The 21,516-nt window shown below is 46.4% G+C and overlaps 1 protein-coding gene across 3 annotated transcripts in view; it reads right to left on the bottom strand.

Moving 5' to 3' along the window:
• The window catches only part of Aff1 (ALF transcription elongation factor 1), a 162,743-nt gene that overhangs the window by 58,915 nt on the left and 82,312 nt on the right, over nt 1-21,516 (bottom strand). For all 3 annotated transcript variants that reach the window (XM_029478020.2, XM_021162208.3, XM_029478019.2), the window contains 2 exons: nt 11,213-11,333; nt 9,945-10,808 (listed from right to left, as the gene is read on the bottom strand). In XM_029478020.2, coding sequence (XP_029333880.1) covers nt 9,945-10,808; nt 11,213-11,333 — 985 coding nt within the window. The remainder of the gene's footprint in view (nt 1-9,944; nt 10,809-11,212; nt 11,334-21,516) is intronic.

The following is a 21,516-nucleotide window of genomic DNA, read 5'->3' as shown; positions in this document are numbered from 1 at the left end:
AGCCCCACTCAACCAATGAGCTTCAGGACAAGCCTGCTGGCACAGCCAGACATGAACTTGACACAGTTTTCACAAGATGGATGCTCACCTCACTTGGCACCAACACAGAACCACAGTAGCCTGTCACCATGCATGGAACGGTGTAGGGCTTGACAATCTTGTTGCCCCAGTAGTGTTTCCACACACATAGGGATGATGGAATGCTCGGCTAAGAGGATAGTTAGAAAGATGACAGTGGCCACCACCAAGACAGACAGGACCTCAAGTCCTCAATAGGGACAAAAACCATGAACCTGTGTTCTAGCAAGCCCAAGTCTGCTTCTGCAGTGGCATGAGTTTTAGAACCCTATCCTTTAGGGATGAGTCCAGAACAAAGTTAATAATCTCCAATTCCTTCAAGGGCAGGGAGAGTGTGGCATTTATGTCTTGAGCAGGTGGGCCAGTCTGATGACAGAAATCCAACTCCTTCTCTTTGGCTTTACTTCCATTAAACCCCTCAGCCTCAGCCTCAGCCTCAGCCTCAGCCTCAGCCTCAGCCTCAGCCTGAGCCTCAGCCTCAGCCTCAGCCTGCCACAGCCACAGCCTCTAAGACCACTGCAGTCCCTGCTGCTGCACCTGAGCCATCTGCTGTTTGGTGTTTTCCAGAAAATAAAGAGTCAATTACTTGGGCTGGAGAGATTGCTCAGCAGTTAAGAGCACCGACTGCTCTTCCAGATGCCCTGAGTTCAATTCCCAGCAATCACATGGTGGCTCACAACCATCTGTAACGGGATCGGATGCCCTTTTCTGGTGTGTCTGAAGACAGCTACAGTATACTCACATATATAAAATCATTTTTTAAAAAATCAATTACTGTTTTGTTGGGAATTCAATGTTTCCAATGTTTAGTGAAAATTAAGATTTCAATGTAGAGAATACTACTTTTTAGATGTTAGCAATTAAGTACACTGTTGCAGAGAGTGATCCTTAATGGGGCAGTAACTCCAGCAGTTGGCTCTAATCACTCCTTCTCTTACAGAGGGGCAATATGGAAAGAGAATAGAAGATATATTTACATTGAGGAATCTTTTTTTTTTTTTGAGACAGGGTTTCTCTGTATAGCTCTGGCTGTCCTGGAACTCACCTTGTAGACCAGGCTGACCTCGAACCCAGAAATCCCCCTGCCTCTGCCTCCCAAGTGCTGGGATTAAAGGCGTGTGCCACCATGCCCGGATGAAGAATCTCTTATTAACTCACTACAGACACAATTTTTATATAGCACATTCCTCAAAGTATTTGTCTCAAGTATGAAAAGCCCTTGGTCAGGGGGACAGAGCCTAAAGCAACCTTACCGAATTCTTACTTTGGTCTCCGCCATGGTCTCTGTGACTTCCGTAGGTTGGCACATACCACCTGACAGATCACCAGAAACATAAACCAAATCTCAGTGCTATCAGTCACTGCAGGGCCTGTGTGGGAGGAGTCTGGGAGCTGCAGGTGACATGCACCATACCTGTCCCAACAAGGTTCAGATCAACACACCAGTGTGTCCCCTTAGCAACTGCAACTTGAATGGACATAACGAAGATAGGTAGTCTTACTAGAAAATGAAGGCCAGGCCGCAGAAAACCATGTTCAGGGTCAACAATTCCCACGTTACTAGGATACCAACTAATGATACCTTTGTGGCTGGAGGAGATGAGCAAATGTTCCACATGGTGTGCTTGGCTTATTCCCAGGAAAAGGGATCTATTCCATGCAAAACACTTAAGACTGAATCCTTGTCTACATTAACGATTTCATGACATGCCATTAAAACCAAAAAAGCTGGGCATGATGGCACAGGCCTTTAATCCCAGCACTTAGGAGACAGAAGCAAGTGATCTCTGTGAGTCTGAGCCAGTCTGTCCTACATACTGAGTTCCAGGACAGCCACAGCTAGGTAGAGAAACCCTATTTCTCTATATATGTATGCAATCACCATTATCATCACACAAAAAACACACAAAAACCCTCACATGTAGAAAGCCTTTAAAAGACTTAAAGACGAATCTTAAAAATGTACGAATTATGGGGCTATAGCTATGGTTCAGCAGTTGCTAGCACCGGCTACTCATGCCAGGACCCAGGTTCAATTCTCAGCATCCACACGGAGGTGGCTCACAACAACCTGAAAACTAATCCCAGAGGATTGAACGTCTTCCTTCTGGACTTCATGAGCACTGCACACACTCTTATACATACGAGAGAGAAAAAAGAAACACAAGCAGAACCTAAATATACAACACTTTAACATTAATAAATCCATTTTTCAAACTCATTTCTAAAATGAGTTTAGTGACATGTCCCCAGACAAATGTCCTAAATAGAGAATATCATTTCACATCCCTTTCAGCAGGTGGAACACGTTAGGGGGATTGTCATTCTGACTCCAGATCAAAAGCAGGTTAGGTTAGGAAATCTTGATGGTGAGCACAATGTGGCAGAAACTGCAGTTTTCACCAGGTGCCCACAAACTAAACACACTGACTTCTGACCTCTAAATGCTAGCCTTGTGGAGGAAGGGGAGAGAGACATAGCATAAGGTCGGGAGAGGAGTTACTCTGTGGGGCTGTGGGGGGCGAGGGTATGGGCAGCACCACCACAGGAACACTACCACTGAGGTCAGGAGAGGCTCTGAGAGGTCAAAGGTCAGCCAGGGTGTGGCTTTCTCAAAACAAACCACCTCTATCACTACAAAGAAGGCAAACAGTATAGATGGGGCCAGAGGTGGGCACCAGAGGCAGGATTTCCTGGGCCCCTAGAGAGACCTGAGCCCATGTGTTTCAGGCCAGACTGAGCCCAAACAAAGGAAACCTCAGGGAAGGGGTGAAAACTAAGCTCACACAAAAGCAGGCAGCAGAAAACGGGTTCAAGGTCAGCCATAAAGATCTCAGGTGTAGCTGGGCAGTGGTGGCTCATGTCTTTAATCCCAGCACTTGGGAGGCAGAGGCGAATTTCTGAGTTGGAGGCCAGCCTGGTCTATTGAGTGAGTTCCAGGACACCCAACGCTACACAGAGAAATCCTGTCTCGAAAAACAAAAACAAAAGCAACAGATCTCAAGTTCAGATAGAAGAGTGAGGAGGAAAGAGATGCAAGGCTTGCCATGGCGGGTCAGCAGGTGATATTCAGAGGACCAAGCTGCCAAACAAGCTGGTCCCAGAGAGAAGGTGATCCTGGCACCCAAGAAAAAAGAGACCATTGCCAATGTCTGGGATGGGTACAAGGAAAGAGAGACTCTGAAATAGATCTGAGATAACCACACAACCTTCCACAAAAGCCCCAGGAGAGAGACTGAGAGGAAGCATCAGGAAGCTTTAAATGTTTAAGGCTGGAAAATGTCGTCCTCCTCGATAAACATCATCAGGTGAAGTTAGAGCCCCGGGAAGAAAGAGGAAAACACACTTCCAACAGAGATGGAGCCTGTCTACAGAGGCAGGTAAAAGCCAGCCAGCCGCCAAGGCGGTTACAGGGTCTGTCCCATGTTCAGAGACTTCAAGCATGACATGACTTGGCATGCTTTCCTGGGTCATCTGGTGGCACAATCCAAATGACAGAGGCCCAAGAGGCTGAGAGGAAACCCAGGCACAGTGTCTGTCTACTTCCCAAGACACAGCATCAGCTATGGAGGGAGCAAGAAAGTAGTGATGCCGGACAGGAGTAAAATGGCTCACTACGTTCAGACGCTGAAAGACCTAAGTGCAGTCCGGTAGTCTGAGCAGGGTGCTAGCACAAGGGTGGAGCTTTCAAGCAGCCAGATGGAGAATGGGCTTGGGTGGGGGTGGGGTGTGAGAGAGGAACATCTGCACCTTCTGTGAGACCACAGGAGAAAAGCAAATTGACTACGCAGGTGGAGGTAACTAGGTGAGAACAGAGATCTCACCTGCATGGCTTGCAGCTCTGAAAGGGAGAAGCTTAGCCCTGTGCATACAGATAGCACTCACTCAGAGCGTGAATTGAGTTTTAATCATCTCATCATCAACGGCCCTAATTGCATTACCACAGGTGCCAACAGGCTGGCCCGGGGTCACCACTCCACAGACAATCTTTGTGACATGACAGTGTACTTGGCGACACAGGGCTGGACTGGACTTCTTAAACTCCTAAGGGACTCGGTCTGCAACATATATAATGGGATCCGGCTGATTCATGTCACAGGTGGCTGTAACGGGAGGTGGGGGAAGGGGCGGCAGGAAAAATGAGCAAAGTAAATATTTGTGATTGCTTGTAAGGTGAGATATTTACTCACCAAGTAAATATCTTGGTGAAGCTGCCAAACTCTCTTCAGGAGAGTTTGCCATGCCAAGGGATAGGAGGGAGGGGGGGCACCTCAGGGACCCTGAAACTTCGGCAGTCCTGGACTCTTAACTGGAGATCCCCATGCCCTATGCAGGGGTTACAGGAACTATACTTGCGTAACATACATTCACTGAGAACTAGCTCCTAGGGCAATGCCAAAGCAAATGGTCTCTTTCTATGGGCTTTTTAATTATTTTCAATCACTTAAAAGTCAAATGGGAGGGAGGGACTGGAGAACTGGATCAGTAGCTAAGGGCACCAGCTGCTCTTCCAGAGGAAGTTTACAAATTGTCTCTAACTCCAGTTGCAGGAGATCTGACACCCTCTTCTGGCCTTCAAGGGCACCAAGCACGCATGCAAGCATACACATTAAAATAAAACATTCAAACTGAGTGCCAGGACTCAGGAGGCAGAGGCAGGAAGATCTGAGTTCTAGGCTAGGCTGGCCAACAGAGGAGCTCCAGGTCAGCTGAGTCTGCACAGAAAAAAATCCTATCTCAAAACAACAAAAACAAACAAAAAAAGAAACATCAAACTGGGAGCAGATCCTGTGGCCTAGTGTGTTCAACTAGGCCCCTAGGTTCAACCCCAAGCACTAAAATTTTTAAAATAAAAAGTAAAAAATTGGAAGGGTCATATCTCTTGGGAAAACCCTAACTAGGATTCATGGTATCTTTGATCTCATCGGGCTGAGCTTCCTAAAATCTACTTCAGCCTTTCTGCCCCAGCATTACAAATTACTAATCCAAATTCCACCTTCTTCTTTTTCTTATATTTATACATTTATTTAGCCAAGGGGCGTGGCTAGAAGGTAACTTTAGGGAGTTGGGTCTTTCCCTTCAACTTGTGAGTTCTTTGGGAGAGGGGGGAGGAAAGTGGATAGGAGATCAGAGATTTCTCCCACACCTTCGAGTCTCTGCCACTGACCGAGTATCTGAGACACAGGACATTGAGCCAGGCAGCCCAGGCACATCTCCCAAGGGGCGTGCATTTGACTGTAGAATCAGGGCACAGAAGCTCTGCTGTTAACAGCTGACTATATGTAAACTTGTCTTCTTTGGTCAGTGTCACTGTAATGTGACAGTTTCCTCTGATCCTTGCCAGAGCCCTGATGCCAGTGGCAGCTGCTGTGCCAACTGCCTGGCACTGTCATTGTGTGGTTGTGCCAGTGAGGGGGGGCCCAGGCAGATGGAGGGCTCAGGGTGACCCACATGAGTCAGAATTTAGAATCAGGAGTCAGAAATCAGAATCAGGGAGTACCTCTCTTTAGATTATGGGTGTTGGGTAAAGACTTGCAAACTATGTTAGGTGAAGAACCAGAAATGAGTGCCCTCGCTCTTGGGATAGGCTGGCAAAGTCCCGGATGGACCTGCACATCTAAATATAGAAGCTTAAAAATAGTGACAAATGACCCACAGACATTTTGAGCAGAAGCTGTTAAGACAGCCCTGGGCCGAGAGCTGCTTTGTTGGATGGTGTGTTTTCTGGGGCTTTGTTTTAAAGGCCAGTATTTACAAGCTAGAGATTTCTAAGCTCAGGTAGAAAATGAGACCTTCCATTCCCAACTAAGGCCCAGCTTTGGTGCAAAACCAGTCTTCGACTTGAAGGTTTTGGAGCTGGGCAAGGTTCTGAAACACATTTTAAGCTCTGACATAACATTAGGAAATTTTAAAAGAAAAAAAAATTTTTTTTTTAAAACTCAAAAATTACTGGAAATGAGGTAGTGCAAAGAACAGAGCTGCCTGCAGTAGCCCAAGAGGAGAGCTTAACCCTGAGACTGGAGTGTCTACTGGGTGGTGTTAGCTGGAATTGTTGTTTTTCACTCTCGGTTCCTTCTCAAAACTGCCAGAGTACATTTGGTACCAGAATAAGAAATTCCTGTTCCTTCTGGCTGTGCTCACACTTCACACACACACACACACACACACACACACACACACACACCCTCACACCCTGGTCCCTAGAGCAGTGGCTCACCCAGCATGGGAGTCTCCCCTGCCTGGCTGCTCTCCCAAACATTTTAACTCTTCCGTGTGCTGTTTCTGTTGTGTGTAACATTTAGTTGACAGGAACAGAGAAAGCCAGATACGATGGCTGAATTAATGGTTTTGGTTTAGACTCTTTGGGCAGGACGATCAATACTTAGAAGATATTTTAAGCAGAATTCTTCTGGCACCTCATTGCAAACTTGGTTTTTAAACTTGCATTTCTATCTCCTGGTTGCCAAGAGATACATAAGTTTGTGACCCCCCCCCCCCCACACACACACACAAAAAATTCCCATTTAAGTCTGCTGTATGCCCAGACTCCATAACCAGCTATTTTTACACTGATTTTGATATTTTTAGCTGTCAAAATCATTAGACAAACCAAGTACAATCCTCCCCTCCCCCACAGGGTTCGGGCTACAAACAAACCAGGCTTTTTTCTCCTGAACTTCATCTGCTATCTGAGTGAGCATGGCCTACTTTCAGCCTGCACTTCCCCCTTTAACCCCATGGTAATTTGTCAAGCTCAGTCTAAGCTCCTTAATCCCTTGGCTGAAGGATTTTGAGTTTAATGTTTTAATCTAGGGGGCCTTGGTATTTAAGTAATTAGAGGTCATATCTCTAGCTCTCTCCTTCAGATAAATTACCTTTTTACTTCTGAATTCGAATTTATAATTAACAGAATTCTAAGAACTCGCAGTGGTCAAGGATTTGAAGCTTGGGACTAAATGTGAGAACAAGAAAAGGCACTCTGGGATGGCTGTGCCGCCGGCTGTGCCTCAAGCCCGTGGTTCCCCTAATTATCCACACGCACAGGATATTCTGTGGTAATTCAAAAGAACCTGCAGCATATCAGTATTCACAAGTCAGTCAAACCTTAAATACTTAAAAAAAATGTTTGACTAACATGTACCAATTGCATTTATTTGTGAGAAAGTATGATTCTTCAATTCATGTTTACAGTGTGTCCTAGTGTGCTCTGGTGTGTTAGTGTGTACTAGTGTATTCTAGTGTGTACTAGTGTGTTTACGTGTGTACTAGAGTGTGCAGGAGAGTACTGGTGTGTGCTAGAGAGTGTGCTAGTGTGTTCCAATATATACTAGTGCTTACTGGTGCATACTTGTGTGTTCTTGCCTGTTCTGGTATGTACTGGTATATACTGGTGTGTTCGGAGGTTGTGAACACTCTGTATTTAAAGTATTCTATCCAGCCAAGGCCAACCCCTGTGGCAGCCCTTTAGAAGTGCTGTCTGTTGCTTCCCAGCATCCTGCTACACTTTCAGTGCCTTCAGTCATCCCCAACATTCCTTTCCTGCCTGTGAACTTGTGAGCTTTGGGAGAGAATAACTTTTCTATTAGTTAACTGGACATTCTTCTCACTTAAAAGCCCTTTCCTATCAGGAGCAATTACTTTAGTGACAGAAGGATTCATAGCTGTATATTCTATATTTCAGCTTCTCCATCAGCGTGCACTGAAAACCCAAAGAGAGAAAAATGGATGAATCCAAGAGCCTGTATACAGTGAATTCTTTTGTACTCATCCTCTGGCATGTGAGCTCAGTGGTGGGGGATCCTGACGCTTTGTGTGTGCTATCCCACACCGGAAGTCTTGACACCTCCATCCTGTTGCTCTGAGAAGCCTACAGACACTAAAGGATCCTTCTGGACAAGTGTCCTGGGGTCCTCTGTGTAGGAATCCAGACTCATATGTAGCCTCAACCAGAGTTCCCATCACTGACTACAGCACCTTTGTTATGTTGCTTCTAGATGAGAAAGCCTTGTCTTACTAGGTAGTCCTGGCTCACAGATCCTGCAAGCCTCTCTGCCTCTCCCTGCTGAGATCAAAGGTGTGAACCATCATACCCAGGCCTCTGCTCTTTCTTTCAAGAGTACAATATTAAAGCACTTTGGGTACCAGTGAAAGTAATTTACAGATTACAGATTTCAGGAGAAAATTAAAAGCAAGACACGGTGAGACGCTGAGTTGTGGAGAGTAGCACTGGCTCCAGGAGACTGTGGTAGAGCAGCCGGGAAATGAGCAGGCAGGAACAGAATGGACTGCTGAAATTCATTACCCGATCCCTGAGGGATTTACAAGAGTACAATACTCACTAATAAAACAGGCTTGTGTTGAATAATCTCTCGAACCTCTGTGAGACCTTGAACGATTTTAACTCTGCTGTGTGGTCACTTTACCTATCTATGAAGATCCAGTAAGTTTTCATGACCTGATGTGTTTAGATGTGTAGTCAGTGGGACTAGTTAGATTTCAGATTTGAACTCAGTCTTTTTTTTTTTTTTTTTTTTTTGGTTTTTCGAGACAGGGTTTCTCTGTGTAGCCTTGGCTGTCCTGGAACTCACTTTGTAGACCAGGCTGGCCTCGAACTCAGAAATCCGCCTGCCTCTGCCTCCCAAGTGCTGGGATTAAAGGCGTGCGCCACCACGCCCGGCTCTAAAGCACCTTTTACCTGACGTGCTTACCTGTATTCTATCAGGTATTGAACTTAAAAGTTTTTGTTTTGTTTTGTCTCTCCACGTAGCTCTGGGGATGGTGATCCGCTGCCCCTTGATACATGGGGTGGACAGGATTAAGGAAGGCATGGGGTGTCAACCTCAGGCTTTCTCACACGCACACAGGACCTGCACCCCTACACACAATCTCTCATTGCACTCCTACTCCCCACATGCATATGCACACACACGTGCATACAGTAATGCACATATCCCATCTACAAATACAGACACCAATAAGATAAAATGTTATTTTCCAGACATTACATAAAACTGTAGCTTGGTGACCTTTGAGCAAATTAGAATGCCTATGCAAACAGAAACTCCCTCTACAGAGATAGGTAAGCATTAGATTCACTTCTAAATTAAATTGAATTCATAGTCTAAATTCAGGCCTGGCTAACTGGAAGTCCGAGGTGGGAGGATTCAGGATAATTACTGTCTACACTTAACAATAAGGTAAGAGGACCCAGCCCCCAACAAACATCACTTCCAATGAACTAGTAACCTCTCCAAAGTGTTGTATGTGTGCTCATGAATGCACATGTGTACATACGTGTGTACCGCCAATCTTTTTAATCACTGTTGGTACGTGTGTGTGCAAATTCCTGCTCAGTCTGTTTATATGTATACATCTTTAGATCAAGAGAAAAACTCTTCTACTCCTGTGACAATTATTGATAGCCTTGTGTGTGGGAAGAATTGGGGTTCACATACTATCACTGAAATTTGAAATTGGTAGTGATTTCTCTAAATGTCAAGATTAGGGAAGCTGGCCGGTAGTGGTACACGCCTTTAATCCCAGCACTCGGGAAGCAGAGGCAGGTGGATCTCTGTGAGTTCAAGGTTAGCCTGGTCTACAGAGTGAGGTCCAGGACAGCCAAGGCTACACAGAGAAACCCTGTCTTGAAAAAACAAAGATTAGGGCCTGGAGAGCTGGCTGATTTTCCAGAGAAGTTGGACTCAATTCTTAGCATCTACACAGTTACAACAATGTTTAAGTCTAGTTTTAGAGGATAAACACCCTCTTCTGGCCATGCATGCACAGGGTGGGCAGGCATACACACAATATACCCGAGTACATTTAAAAGGAAAAAGAGAAAAAAACCCTCACGAAATCCCACTTACCTCTACCGACTGCGAGGGCATCCTTAGTCTGGTGAGCTTGGCTTTGGCAGGCACTTTCAGGTCTGGTTTCTCAAAGCTTTGCTGACCATAGTCCTCCAGTGGCGGCTTCAGCTCGGGGGACTCACTGGGAGCCTGATCCTGACCGTCCATGGGACGGACATATGCCGTGGGCTTCTGCTGCATTGCAGCACTTTTTGAGGGAAGAGGAGGGGGTGGAAATGTCTGGCAAGGTGGCTGAGGAGGGGCTGCTCCAAGGCTGGTAACTGCCACCAAACTGTCATGAGGAGTCTCTTTATCTTGGGCCTTCGCCACTAAGTCCTTGGAAGACTTGGCCACACAGCAGCTTTTACTGCTAACGCCACTGCTGTGAGCCTTGCTGGTTCCCTGCAGCCTGGAATGTACAGGTGATAGAGGGGGCACAGGGGATGGCAAAGAGGTGATCAAGGGTGAGAGCTTCCTCTCGGGAGCAGAGGAAGCGTCTCCTTCAGCTCTTCGGTCACACTTTCTGGAACAATGTCCCTGACTGAGGTGGTCTTGAGTCAGACGTGGGCCATCATAGATTTTGGCGTGGAGACTTGGCTCCATCCTTGGCTGTGCCATCTTTGGACTGTGGCTAATGTTACCAACAGAACGGGATCCAGGAGCAGAAGTGTGGATAGGCTGGTGGTAGACATGTGTGCGGAGGGAGCTGGATGCAGCCCCGTTCCCCCTGTCATGACCTAAGGGATATCTGGGCTTCCCCGGCCTGTCTTCAGAGCCATCCAGGCGGTGGGGGTGGGACTTGCTGCTCAGGAACTCCTTCATCTCTTCATAGTCACCTAGCATGGTCTGTATCCGACTTGACAGCTCATCGCCTTTTGCAGTCTAAAAAAACAGAGACAGCAGACTCGGGAACAAATCTAAGCAGAGCAATAATAAATTGATATGATTATATTTACATAATTTAAATAATTAATAAGTTATTATGTAGCGTCAGTGAGGAAAAAACCCCTCCACTCAGTATGGAAAGCAATGCTAACCCACTTCCCCTGCCGGCCATGGACATGCTTTACAGAAGGCTAACATTACAAAAGAAAGCCACATGCTTTGGTAATTCTGACTAACAGTGTTCAAAGAGTTTTCAGATTTTGTTTTCAAAAACAACCTCTGGGATAAGTTATTTTCTCACTCATGACCCCTGACTGAACTCAGTTGAATGGAATGATTTTATCACCAGGTTTAATATTTTAACAGGCCAGACCATCTTCTCTCACCCGCACTGTAAGTACCTTGTAAGGCTCTGGAAACAGCGGAGCCTTCTCGGGAAACGCCTCCTTCTCCTGGTGAGCTTCCTGGTTGCGTCTTTCCTTCTCTTTGATTCGAAGCAGGTTTCTATCTTCATTGTACAAGCTTTTTTCAAAGGGCACAGAAGAAAAAAAGGTCATCAGTATCCAAGTTTGGTTGTGCGCGCACGCACACACACACACACACACACACACACACACACACACACACACACGAGTGTGGGAGGAAGCTAGAATTGGGCCGGGAAGAAGTACAGGCAGGGGTGTAATTACAGAAGGTGCACTGGGATCAGCAGCGAGGGTGCATGCTGCTCTTGCATAGGGCCTGAGTTCCGGGCCCAGGACATATTGTCCGGCAGCTCACAGCTCACACCTGCAAGTCTAGCTCCAAATCTAACACCTTTTCTGGCCTTAGTGGGCATCTCTGTGTGTGTGTGTGTGTGTGTGTGTGTGCAGGAGAGGAAAAAGTGGAGAGGAAAAGTGGGTGGAAAATGCAAATCACACTGGGCCAGGGGTTGACACCAGGGATCCAACAACTGAGGCAGAAACAGGAAGACGGCATGCGTTCAAGACAATCCTCGTCTACAGACAAAAGCCAAAATGTCACCAAACACCCAAAACACCACTTACTTCATTCCCCATTCAGGATACCTTAGCATATAAACTTGGAAAGTTGGTTTTTTACTTATTTCACATATAAAGGATGAACAATCAATTCTAGAAGTCAGTTCTATATACCAGGAGTACCACACAATCCAATTTACAATGATGTATCCTACATCATTGGCTGTAGTGTCAAACTAGTTAAAATGTACTCATTGATAGGCAAACCAGAGACTAGTTCTGGAAGAGAGCTGCTTTCAGCCCCAGCCAGGCCTGCACCGCTGTGAGTAACCTAACCTGCTCCCTACAGACCCTCCGCTGTGATCTACAGTGAATAATGGAAATAAAGAAATTATACACACGGGAAGGGGGTACTTCACAGATCTACTTCTGGGGATCTACTAAGAACACCCCCTCCCCGCCCCCCCCCCCACCACCATTGTTTTTAAACACTCTAGCCTTGACTTCTGTGAGTTTGAGACCTGTGTGCTCTGACACAGAGTTCCAGGGCAGCCAGGACTACACCTACAGACCGTATCTTAAAAGCACACAAGACCAAAAATAAAATTAAAAAAAAGGCAGAGAAAAAAACAACAACAACAACTAGACCTTGCTGATGCCAAGAGTGTGGAAGACAAAAGGGAAGGCTGCAGGCATAGGCTAGTCAGGGCTACAACGAGAACCTGTCTCCACACCTCTTCATCCCCAAATCCAGAGCTCAGTCCCACTGTGAACAGCCCCTGCCTGTCTCAGAAAGAGGAGACCTTTGAGTAGTAAAGCCAGGGCTGTGAGTGGTAGCCCTGCAACCAACAGGCTGTTTGATCCCTCGTTCACTTTCCACATTAATTGCACGCTCGAGTATCTTTAAGCAAAGTAATCCTATGTAAAGTACCAACATCCCTAAGGCCAGATCAGCACCAGTCAGGAGTCTACACTCTCCTAAGGCTTTTCAGCCTACACTAATGATAATGACTCCAGAAGTAACCACGAAAGCCCAGGCAGGTAAGACTCAAACAGAGAGCCTCGCACAGGAAAAATTGTATTAAATGAAGAACTCTGGGTAATTAATCAGAAGACCAGGTGTGGGGGTGCACGCCCTTAATCCCAGCATTTAGGAGGCAGAGATAAGGAGATCTCTGAATTCCAGGACAGCTACACAGAGAAACCTGGTCCCGAAATACATTAAAAGTAATAAGAAATTCATACTGAACTTGTATTGGCAAACACATGTGATACTGGGACAGTCTTGAGGCAAACTTCCAGTAACTGTAACTGACTGTCGCTGGAAGAGACACCTGTGGCTGTTGCTGTCTGATGAGTCCTGGTCTAGACTGGGAGACTCATCTACTGTGTGGTCTCTTTCACCACAGCAGAGGGCTAAGCAACCAGTTCCCAGGTGCCTTTTGGTTCTGTGTACTTACAGGCATTTGTCAACTGCACCCACCAGGCAGGCTCCAAGTTCACTCACTACAAATCTGCAATAGCTGAGGTGTTCTTGCTGAGAAGGCCCTAGGCAATACATCCCCCCCACCACCACCACCACCCAGAAATTGTTTCTTAGTCCTTTTGAAATCTAGAGCAAGGTAAATGTCAAAGCAAAGCAGTGGCACCATCCGCAGGGTAGATGGAGCTGGCTGCTTTAATCCAAGCACTGGGCAAGATAGGAAAAGACAGGCACTCAGATGTGCACATTGTGGGGGGCACACAGTTACAGTGCACATGTAGGGCAGAGCTTTGCAGAGCCTGACCGTTCCACGAGTGCACACTAGGATGTGGGGGCATCGTGTGTGATCTGGGCTCTGGGAATCAAACTCTGGTTGCCAGGTTGGCTCGGCAATCACCTTACCTGCTAAGCCATGTCAAGAGCCTGGATGAACTTCCAAATGAGGGGATCCTCCCCCGCCCCCCCCCAACCCAACCCGGAAGCCAGCAAAGGTCTTATTGATTCTCACTCTGTAATTACCGCTAAATAATTACAAGTTAACTACAGCTTTAATTAAAGGCAACTACCTCCCCGGGAGAAGCAACAGATTTTCACACTCTTGCACACTCAGGTTAACACCACACTGATATCCAAAAAGCCTTGCTGGGGGGCGACAGCACTCCTGGGTGTTTAAGAGTAGGGCAAAGGCCTTGTTAAGGCAGATTACAGAGCCCAGGAAGGCCCCATGGAAACAGGGAAGGACCTTACAGAGGACCAGCTGCCCCGGCCACCATGCTGTTCCTCAGTCAGCACTGTCCTGAGTGCCTCACACACTCTCTCTCTCTCTCTCTCTCTCTCTCTCTCTCTCTCATTTTCATTCAGACCTGAAAAAGTATAATTTCTTTAAAGACCCATTTTCCAAGTTAGAAAAAAAAATGAGGCTCAAAGACTGACTGACTGTCTCACAAAGCCCTGGAAATCCAAGCCTGGTTGGTAATGAAGCCTTCCGCTGCCAGTCGCTGGGCTGAGTTACACGGGGCAGTGATGACTAAGGTGTGGTGGCTGTTAATCACTCCTATTTCCTTCGTTTCGAGGAGGTGCAGGGCAACCCAGGTATTATCCCTACCAGCAGAACGATCTTGGAACCACAGAACGCATGACTGGTTCGACTGATTCCACAAAGCCCTTACAGGAAGCTCCTTGAGAGGGGCCTCAACAGGCGCTTGCTCTTCCATTTTCTAAACACTGAGCTGCATACAATCCTTCTTTAGATCCTTGTTAAATTTGACACACTTGGGGTCCCTGATCCCACAGTAAGCTCTGGACTCACAGGTCATCTCTCATACACTAAAGACATCCACAGACAGGGACAACACTCAGTAAACACAATCGGGCATCCTGATACTCTGCATCCTGGAGAGGCAACAACAGAACACAAGGATATCTACATCAAGCCCCCCCTGCCTCCAGAATACATGCAAAAGTTCATGACTCTTGCTCCTACTGACTGTAAAGGGCAAGGAGGCTACTTTTGCCTTGGTATTAATGATCACATACTCATGGTTGAGAAAGGGGGACATAGAATGTTTTGGGGCAGGGTGGGGGTGGGGTGGAGAGAAACAAATAAAGACAAAATTAAGTCTTCAGAACCTTGAGCTGCCCTGTGTTTATTTAAACAACACCTGGACAGATACCATGTGTCGACATTTTTCATAAAACCAATATGTGAAAAGTTTCCAAGCTATTGGGTGCTAGGAAGGGAAACAAGGGCAGAAGACAAGTGTAAGTCAGGCGCTGCCAGGACCCTTGAGAGAGAGAGAGAGCACTCATGCTCCAAAGCACAGAACACCACACGGCAGAATAAGCACAAGTCAGCCGAGCTGGACTACAAACGCACACTCTCACTGTCAGAACTCCCCACAGGAACCCGGGTAAAAATAAAAAAATCCGAATGAACCTCTAGAAACATAAAACACACAGGGTGTGTGTGCTCACTTTCAGAGAGGTGGTGAAAATCCTGAAAAATTCAGCTCCAGTTCCTCACCCCTTCAGAATATGGTGATTAAGTCAGCCCCATGCTGGGCCTGTCAGGGTGCATTTACTCAAAGGCTTCTCCTTGGGGGATGGAATGTGTCACAGAGGAGTTAAAGTACTGAGAAAACCCAACTCTGTAGGCATGGGGGCGGGGATCCTCTCTTCTTCCTTACCACTAATGAGCGAAGCAGTCAAAGAGGCTGGGGGCTGGGGGAGCGGGGAGAGATGAGGAAGGCCTCAAGCCACACAAAGGCCCAAGCTGGGCTGGAGACATGGGGCAGCATGCTGTGGGAAGGTCCACCTGAAGAGCCTTCTCCCAGGCCAGAGCTCAGAGCTCACAAGCCTTGCCACTAAACTAGGTTAGTCAATCGGGAATGCTGAATGCCATTCACGCTCCCATGGCAACCCAGGGCCCACGGGGCTGCCTGTGAACAGCTGACTACCCATTTATCACCCCTGACTGCTCACTCCCTGTATGCCTTTCTCTCAAAGATGTCACCAGCTCCCTCTAGAATTAATGCTCAAAGTTTTAACTCTCCTATGGAGAGTACGTGGGAGTATCTTCTTTCAGGCGTCTCTCCTTGTAGCCAGAGAAGGAGAAAATCAACCCACTGGGTTCTGACTCACTGCTTCAGCTCTTTGCCGTCCTGCCCTGACCATACAAAACAACTTATAAGACTCACGGCTTCCAGCCACCCTGCCTTACGAAATAGGGTCCCTGTGTCACAAGTGGATAGAAGTGAAGGAACGGGATCAGCGGCTTCTGTCACGTGACTTTAGAGCACTGGGAACGGTTCTGCCTGGCTTACATTTGTCTTCTGTCCTTTGTTTCCATTCCAAAAGCTTGGGAGCTTTTTTTTTTTTTTAAACACATTGACTTTAGGAAAAACTGTCACCGAATTTTAAAGTACATTAGTTTGCCATTAAACTGTATCACTCCCAATGCTGTTTACAGAGGACAGCTCCATGTTTTGTAGACAAAAATAAATGTTGTTTCCAAACACAAGAGACTACTCCCCACCCCCCCTTTTTCCATGTGTATGAAAAGAATGTGCAAGAGGCTTTCTCATAATAAAAATCACTCAGCTAAAACTTCCAGTCTTAATACCTCTCCCTTAACCTAAAACACACTACAAACAACAAGCTGAATCAAGGGAGACTTGGTCCCCAAACACACTCAAACTGACATTTAAAAAAGCAATCCGGCGCCCCTCCAGAAGACAACAATGATTCTATCAGCTGTATTCCTGGGGCTAAACCAGGGATCATCTGTGTTAGGTAGGACCCCACACCCACCTTCACACAATTTAAATCAGCCTTGAAAACTGCTCAGGGAACCTCCTGCCCACTCTCTCTCCTCTGAGAGTAACTACACTCGATAAAGAAATTTAAATTCTTTTTTTTTTTTTTTTTTTTTTTTTGGTTTTTCAAGACAGGGTTTCTCTTTATAGCTCTGGCTGTCCTGGAGCTCACTTTGTAGACCAGGCTGGCCTCGAACTCAGAAATCCGCCTGCCTCTGCCTCCCGAGTGCTGGGATTAAAGGTGTGCGCCACCACCGCCCGGCTGAAATTTAAATTCTTGTTACACATCATAAAGTCTCTTTTTGCATTTTGAGGCAGTTTGCATACCTGAGATGCATGTTACAAGTTTTAGACTGATACCGACTCTAAGGAAACACCATGTTAATTTACCTTGCAGAAGAACCTGGCACATACTTCTGCATAGGCTCTAATACACTTTACACTCTGTAAGGTTTCCCAGGAGACTAGGGTGACATGGTTAAGTGCCAATGTGGTTCCTGGAGCATTCTGTGTATATTCAGCTCTGTGCCTGGCATGGTTGTGCACAGCTTCAATATCTTCACTTGGGAGGCAAAGGCAGGCAGATCTCTGTGAGGCCAGGCTAGCCTGGTCTGCAGAGCAAGCTCTAGAGGAACCAGGGCTACCAAAAGAGACTCAGGCTGAAAAACAGTTTTGTTGGAACATTCTCTTCTCAAAAAAGATATTCATACTATTTTAGCAGAGTCTCTCTCTCTCTCTCTCTCTCTCTCTCTCTCTCTCTCACACACACACACACACACACACACACACACACACACGGCAAAATAAAATGGAGTAAAGAAATATTGTGATCATTATTTTGCAGAGCTCTAAACAGTAGATCAGCCCCAGACTGTAATTCTCGATCCCTGTGTAGGAAGAAGCAAAAGCTCAGAGCCTGCAGTAAAACAGAGAAAAACATGATCCAAAGTCCCAGTGCCAGGGCTGCTGTTTTATGACACACTGACAGTTTCTCCTTGGAATACATGCAGATATATTTAGAGGGAAGATCTTATTAATCTACAGGTAGAGAAGCCTAATCACCTGCCTTTCTGTTAAGCTGGCTTATGGTGATGCACTACCCCAGCAGACATGAGAGACACAAATGAGAAGAAAGTCTAGGTGTTCCAATACACAGCAGACAAAGCCTCTGCCTTCCAAACAAATCAATAAAGGGGGGGTGGGATGGAGAACAGGGCTGGAGCAATGGCCAAGCAATTAAAAGCACTGCATTAACCGGCTGTAACTCCAGTTCCAAGGAATCTGATACCTTCGCTTCCCTTGACACTGGGCACACACAAGGTGCACAGGGATACATGCAGGCAAAACACCCAAACACATAATTAATATATAATATACAACATATAACATATAATATATATGTATGTATATTAGGGCTAGAGAGATGGCTCAGCAATTGAGAATGCCCAACGCTCTTGCAGAAGACCCAGGTTTAGTTCCCAGCACCTACATGGCAGTTCACAACAATCTGTAACTCAGTTCTAGGAAGCTACTCAGTGCCTTCTTCTGATCTCTGTAGGCACCTGACATGCACCCATACACATAGAGGAAGATAAATAAGTCACGCACACGCATGCACATGTACATGTACATACACACACACACACACACACACACAGACACGGAAGGCTACCATGCAAATAAGAACAATTGCAGAAGCCACACCAGTGAAAGGAGGTAACTTCTCGCCTCACAGGCTTGGCAATCTGTAGCTAGAGGTTAATAAAATGCTTTTTATTGTTATGTGAAATGTGAACAGATTAATGGAACTGAAAAGTTACAGAAAATTTTGTCTCTGTGATGGGTTGCCCAATAACAATTCTCTACCTGCTGCAAACTTTAGAGACATTACAAAGAACACCCCCTCCCTTGAAGATAAAGACCTGCCATCTTGAGCTAAGCGGTCTTGGCACATGCCTTTGATTCCATCAGAGGCAGGTGGATCTCTGAGTTCCAGAGGCCAGCCTTGTCTACAGAGTTCCAGGACAGCAAGGGATACACAGTGAAACCCAATCTCAATAACAACCAAAGGAAGGAAGGAAGGAAGGAAGGAAGGAAGGAAGGAAGGAAGGAAGGAAGGAAGAAAGGAAGGAAAATCTGCCCCTGCCCTTCCCCCACTCCCTTTCTCCATCAAAATGACATTGTTCACTTAGGGGCAGACAGCACTGTTGGCTTCCCAGGAACAACCAGAACCCTGGCCCCACGAGAACTCCTCAATTGCACAGGAAGGGCACAGTATCACAGGCCTAGAAGACAATGAGGCTGGCTGAACTTGGGCCTCCTTACAGTCATGAGCTGAAAAAGAGTCCGGCCTGTAGTCACAGCTAAGAAAGAATGTGAGCAGGTGACCTTTGGGCCTATTATTTTTAAACACTTACTGCATTTAGTTCATTGCTTTTCATCTCTGGAGAAGCAAGTTAATAATGCTGGAACGCTGAACCCGATATGCAAGTGAGGTGCTGTATGTACTTCGGCACTGGGGTGTAGAGCCAACCAGCTGCTCTCCTGGGCTCTCCACCTCCGCAGAGCTGCCTCCCAGATCTTTTAAACTCCTAAATCTGATCTTATTCACACACACACACACACACACACACACACACACACACACACACCCCAATGCGGCCCAAGCCTCCTACAGGGTTTGCAGCTGCAGAGGGAGGGTGGTGGCAGCAAACATGACCTCCTGTGAGAATCTGAGCACTTAGTCTCCTGGATCCTCACGATCCTGACATCACCTCTCCAAGCAGCGCTCCAAGAGCCAAGAGGCAGGAGAGCTCAGGTCTAAGCTCTCTCCATTGTCATTATCAGACTACATTCGCCGTTGTGTGGACAGCTATCTAATCTAGACAGACTCTAGATGTGCCTAGGGTTGTCTTCTTATCGTAGAAGCTCTTGGGAGGACACAGATCCCTCCTGAGGGAGCCATTCCTAGCACCGTGCTCACCCAAGTGCCACTTACCCCATCAGATCTGACTGAAGGGATTATATGCAGACACCCATCAGCCACTAAGAATTCTGTAGAATTCTGCCGCTCTGGAAGATGACAAACCGTGATTCACTGTCTGATACCTAAAATGGATCTTGCCAGCAGATCGTTCTGCCCATGAAATGACTCAAAGCCTCAAGGATGCTGACATCATCCCTTCCCAGAGGCTCCAGGAGAGCCGCTGAGTAACTAACTCCATGTGCTCAGTGAACACTGAGAGGAAGTTAGCAGCTTACTTTACAACCGTGAATTCATCATAAAACTGTGCTAGACAGAGAGGGGCAAGGGAAAAAGATGTTTGGGTAAGATTTGATAGCAAATATATACTTATTTTTAAATCAACAGACTGGGGATAATGTTTATGTGTCATGCTAGGGGTTGAGAGAGTGATCTGCACAAAAGGACACTTGTCAGACATGAGGACCCTGGGAAGTCACATGTCCGGTGGAGGAGAGATCGCTGTGACCTCTCCTCAGACCTCCATTTGGTGCTGTGGCATGTGTAGACCTACATACTATACATGATGGATGGATGAATGGATGGATGGAAGGACAGACAGACAGCAGACTGATAGAAAGACAGATGAATGTTATGTTTAGGGGTAAATGGACACTGGGCCTGGGCGTGGGCCTGTCTCTCTTCTTTCTCACTGCTATATCACAGTCTAGAACTGCATGTGGCTCACCTCACAAGAGGCTCTCTAGCTCTGCACCATGCTTCATCTCTTCCAGTTACTATCCAAAGATAACTTATCCACTGCCACCTTATCTACTCAGGGATCCTGTAATTCTCAATCCAGCCCTAACTCCCTAGGCTACCGACACCGGGGGGAGCAGACTGCCACACACAGGCAGAAGTAAACCAGTCTTGTACTGCTTAATGCATCGACAGATATTCAAGTACCAAACGGGAAAAAAGACAAAAAAAAAATGTATTTCCAAATTCATTCGAATGATTCAAAATCATTCAACTGCTGAACTAGAGAGTGGCTGGGTGACCAGATTTTTCCTCACAAGACATCATTCAGAAGCAAGTTAGTGTTATTGTTGTTTTAAAACTAGCTCTATAGTCCATAAGAAAAATTAAACATGCTAAACATTAAGCGAGGGTATTTTTTGTTTTTGTTTTGTTTTTGAGACACAGTCACCTGATACAGTCCTTCCTGGCCTTGAACTCCTTATATACACCAGGCTGGCCTTGAACTCACAGAGCTCTGATTGCCTCTGGGATACTGGGATTAAAGGATCGACACCATGCCAAGCCTAAGTATTTTTAAAACTATCACTTGATAGTTCCAGATAACTACAAACATTAACAGCAAGCAGAAGGCAGTCCCTCCTGTACATCAGCTCTGAACACACAGGAATTGGCAATCCAAAGGAAGAGTCCCTCCCAAAAAATGAACTTCCAGCACACATTCCAGAAAACCCATTGCATCTCGTCCAATAAGGAGACTGTGTGAAGTGAAGCCAGCTTATGAGCACAGCCTCAGCTGGGACAAAGGCTCAGCCCTGAGCCTTTGCTACCCAGCAGCAGGAAGCAACAGGAAAGACTGGCTCTTGGAAAATGAAAGGAAAAGCAGGGGCTGTGTATCGATAACAGTGGGGGAACAATGGGGTGGCATGGAAACGGTTAATCGACAATTTGTTTCTCTGCGTCCCCAAGGATAAAACGTGAAGAAACGCTGTATCATTATCAGCTTGCAGAGACCCACCAAAACAGTTTTCCACTGCTGACTGAGCAGCAGCAGCAGCAAAAAGTGACAGGGCTCCCATTGTACTCAAAAAAATTCAGTCAGGGGCAGAAAACTGGGGTCCTCCGTCCCCCTCAACAACACAAGCTCTTCCAGCAGAGACCAGGGTCAACTGTATTTTCAGAGTTAAACAGACTGCTGTGGGTAGGT

This window comes from Mus caroli, unplaced genomic scaffold (genome assembly GCF_978045245.1).
Source record: "Mus caroli unplaced genomic scaffold, Mus_caroli_1 scaffold_4, whole genome shotgun sequence".
NCBI classification, from domain to species: Eukaryota; Metazoa; Chordata; class Mammalia; order Rodentia; family Muridae; genus Mus; species Mus caroli.
Note: the sequence above shows the minus strand (reverse complement) of the source record. Positions and strands in the feature narration are given on the sequence as shown.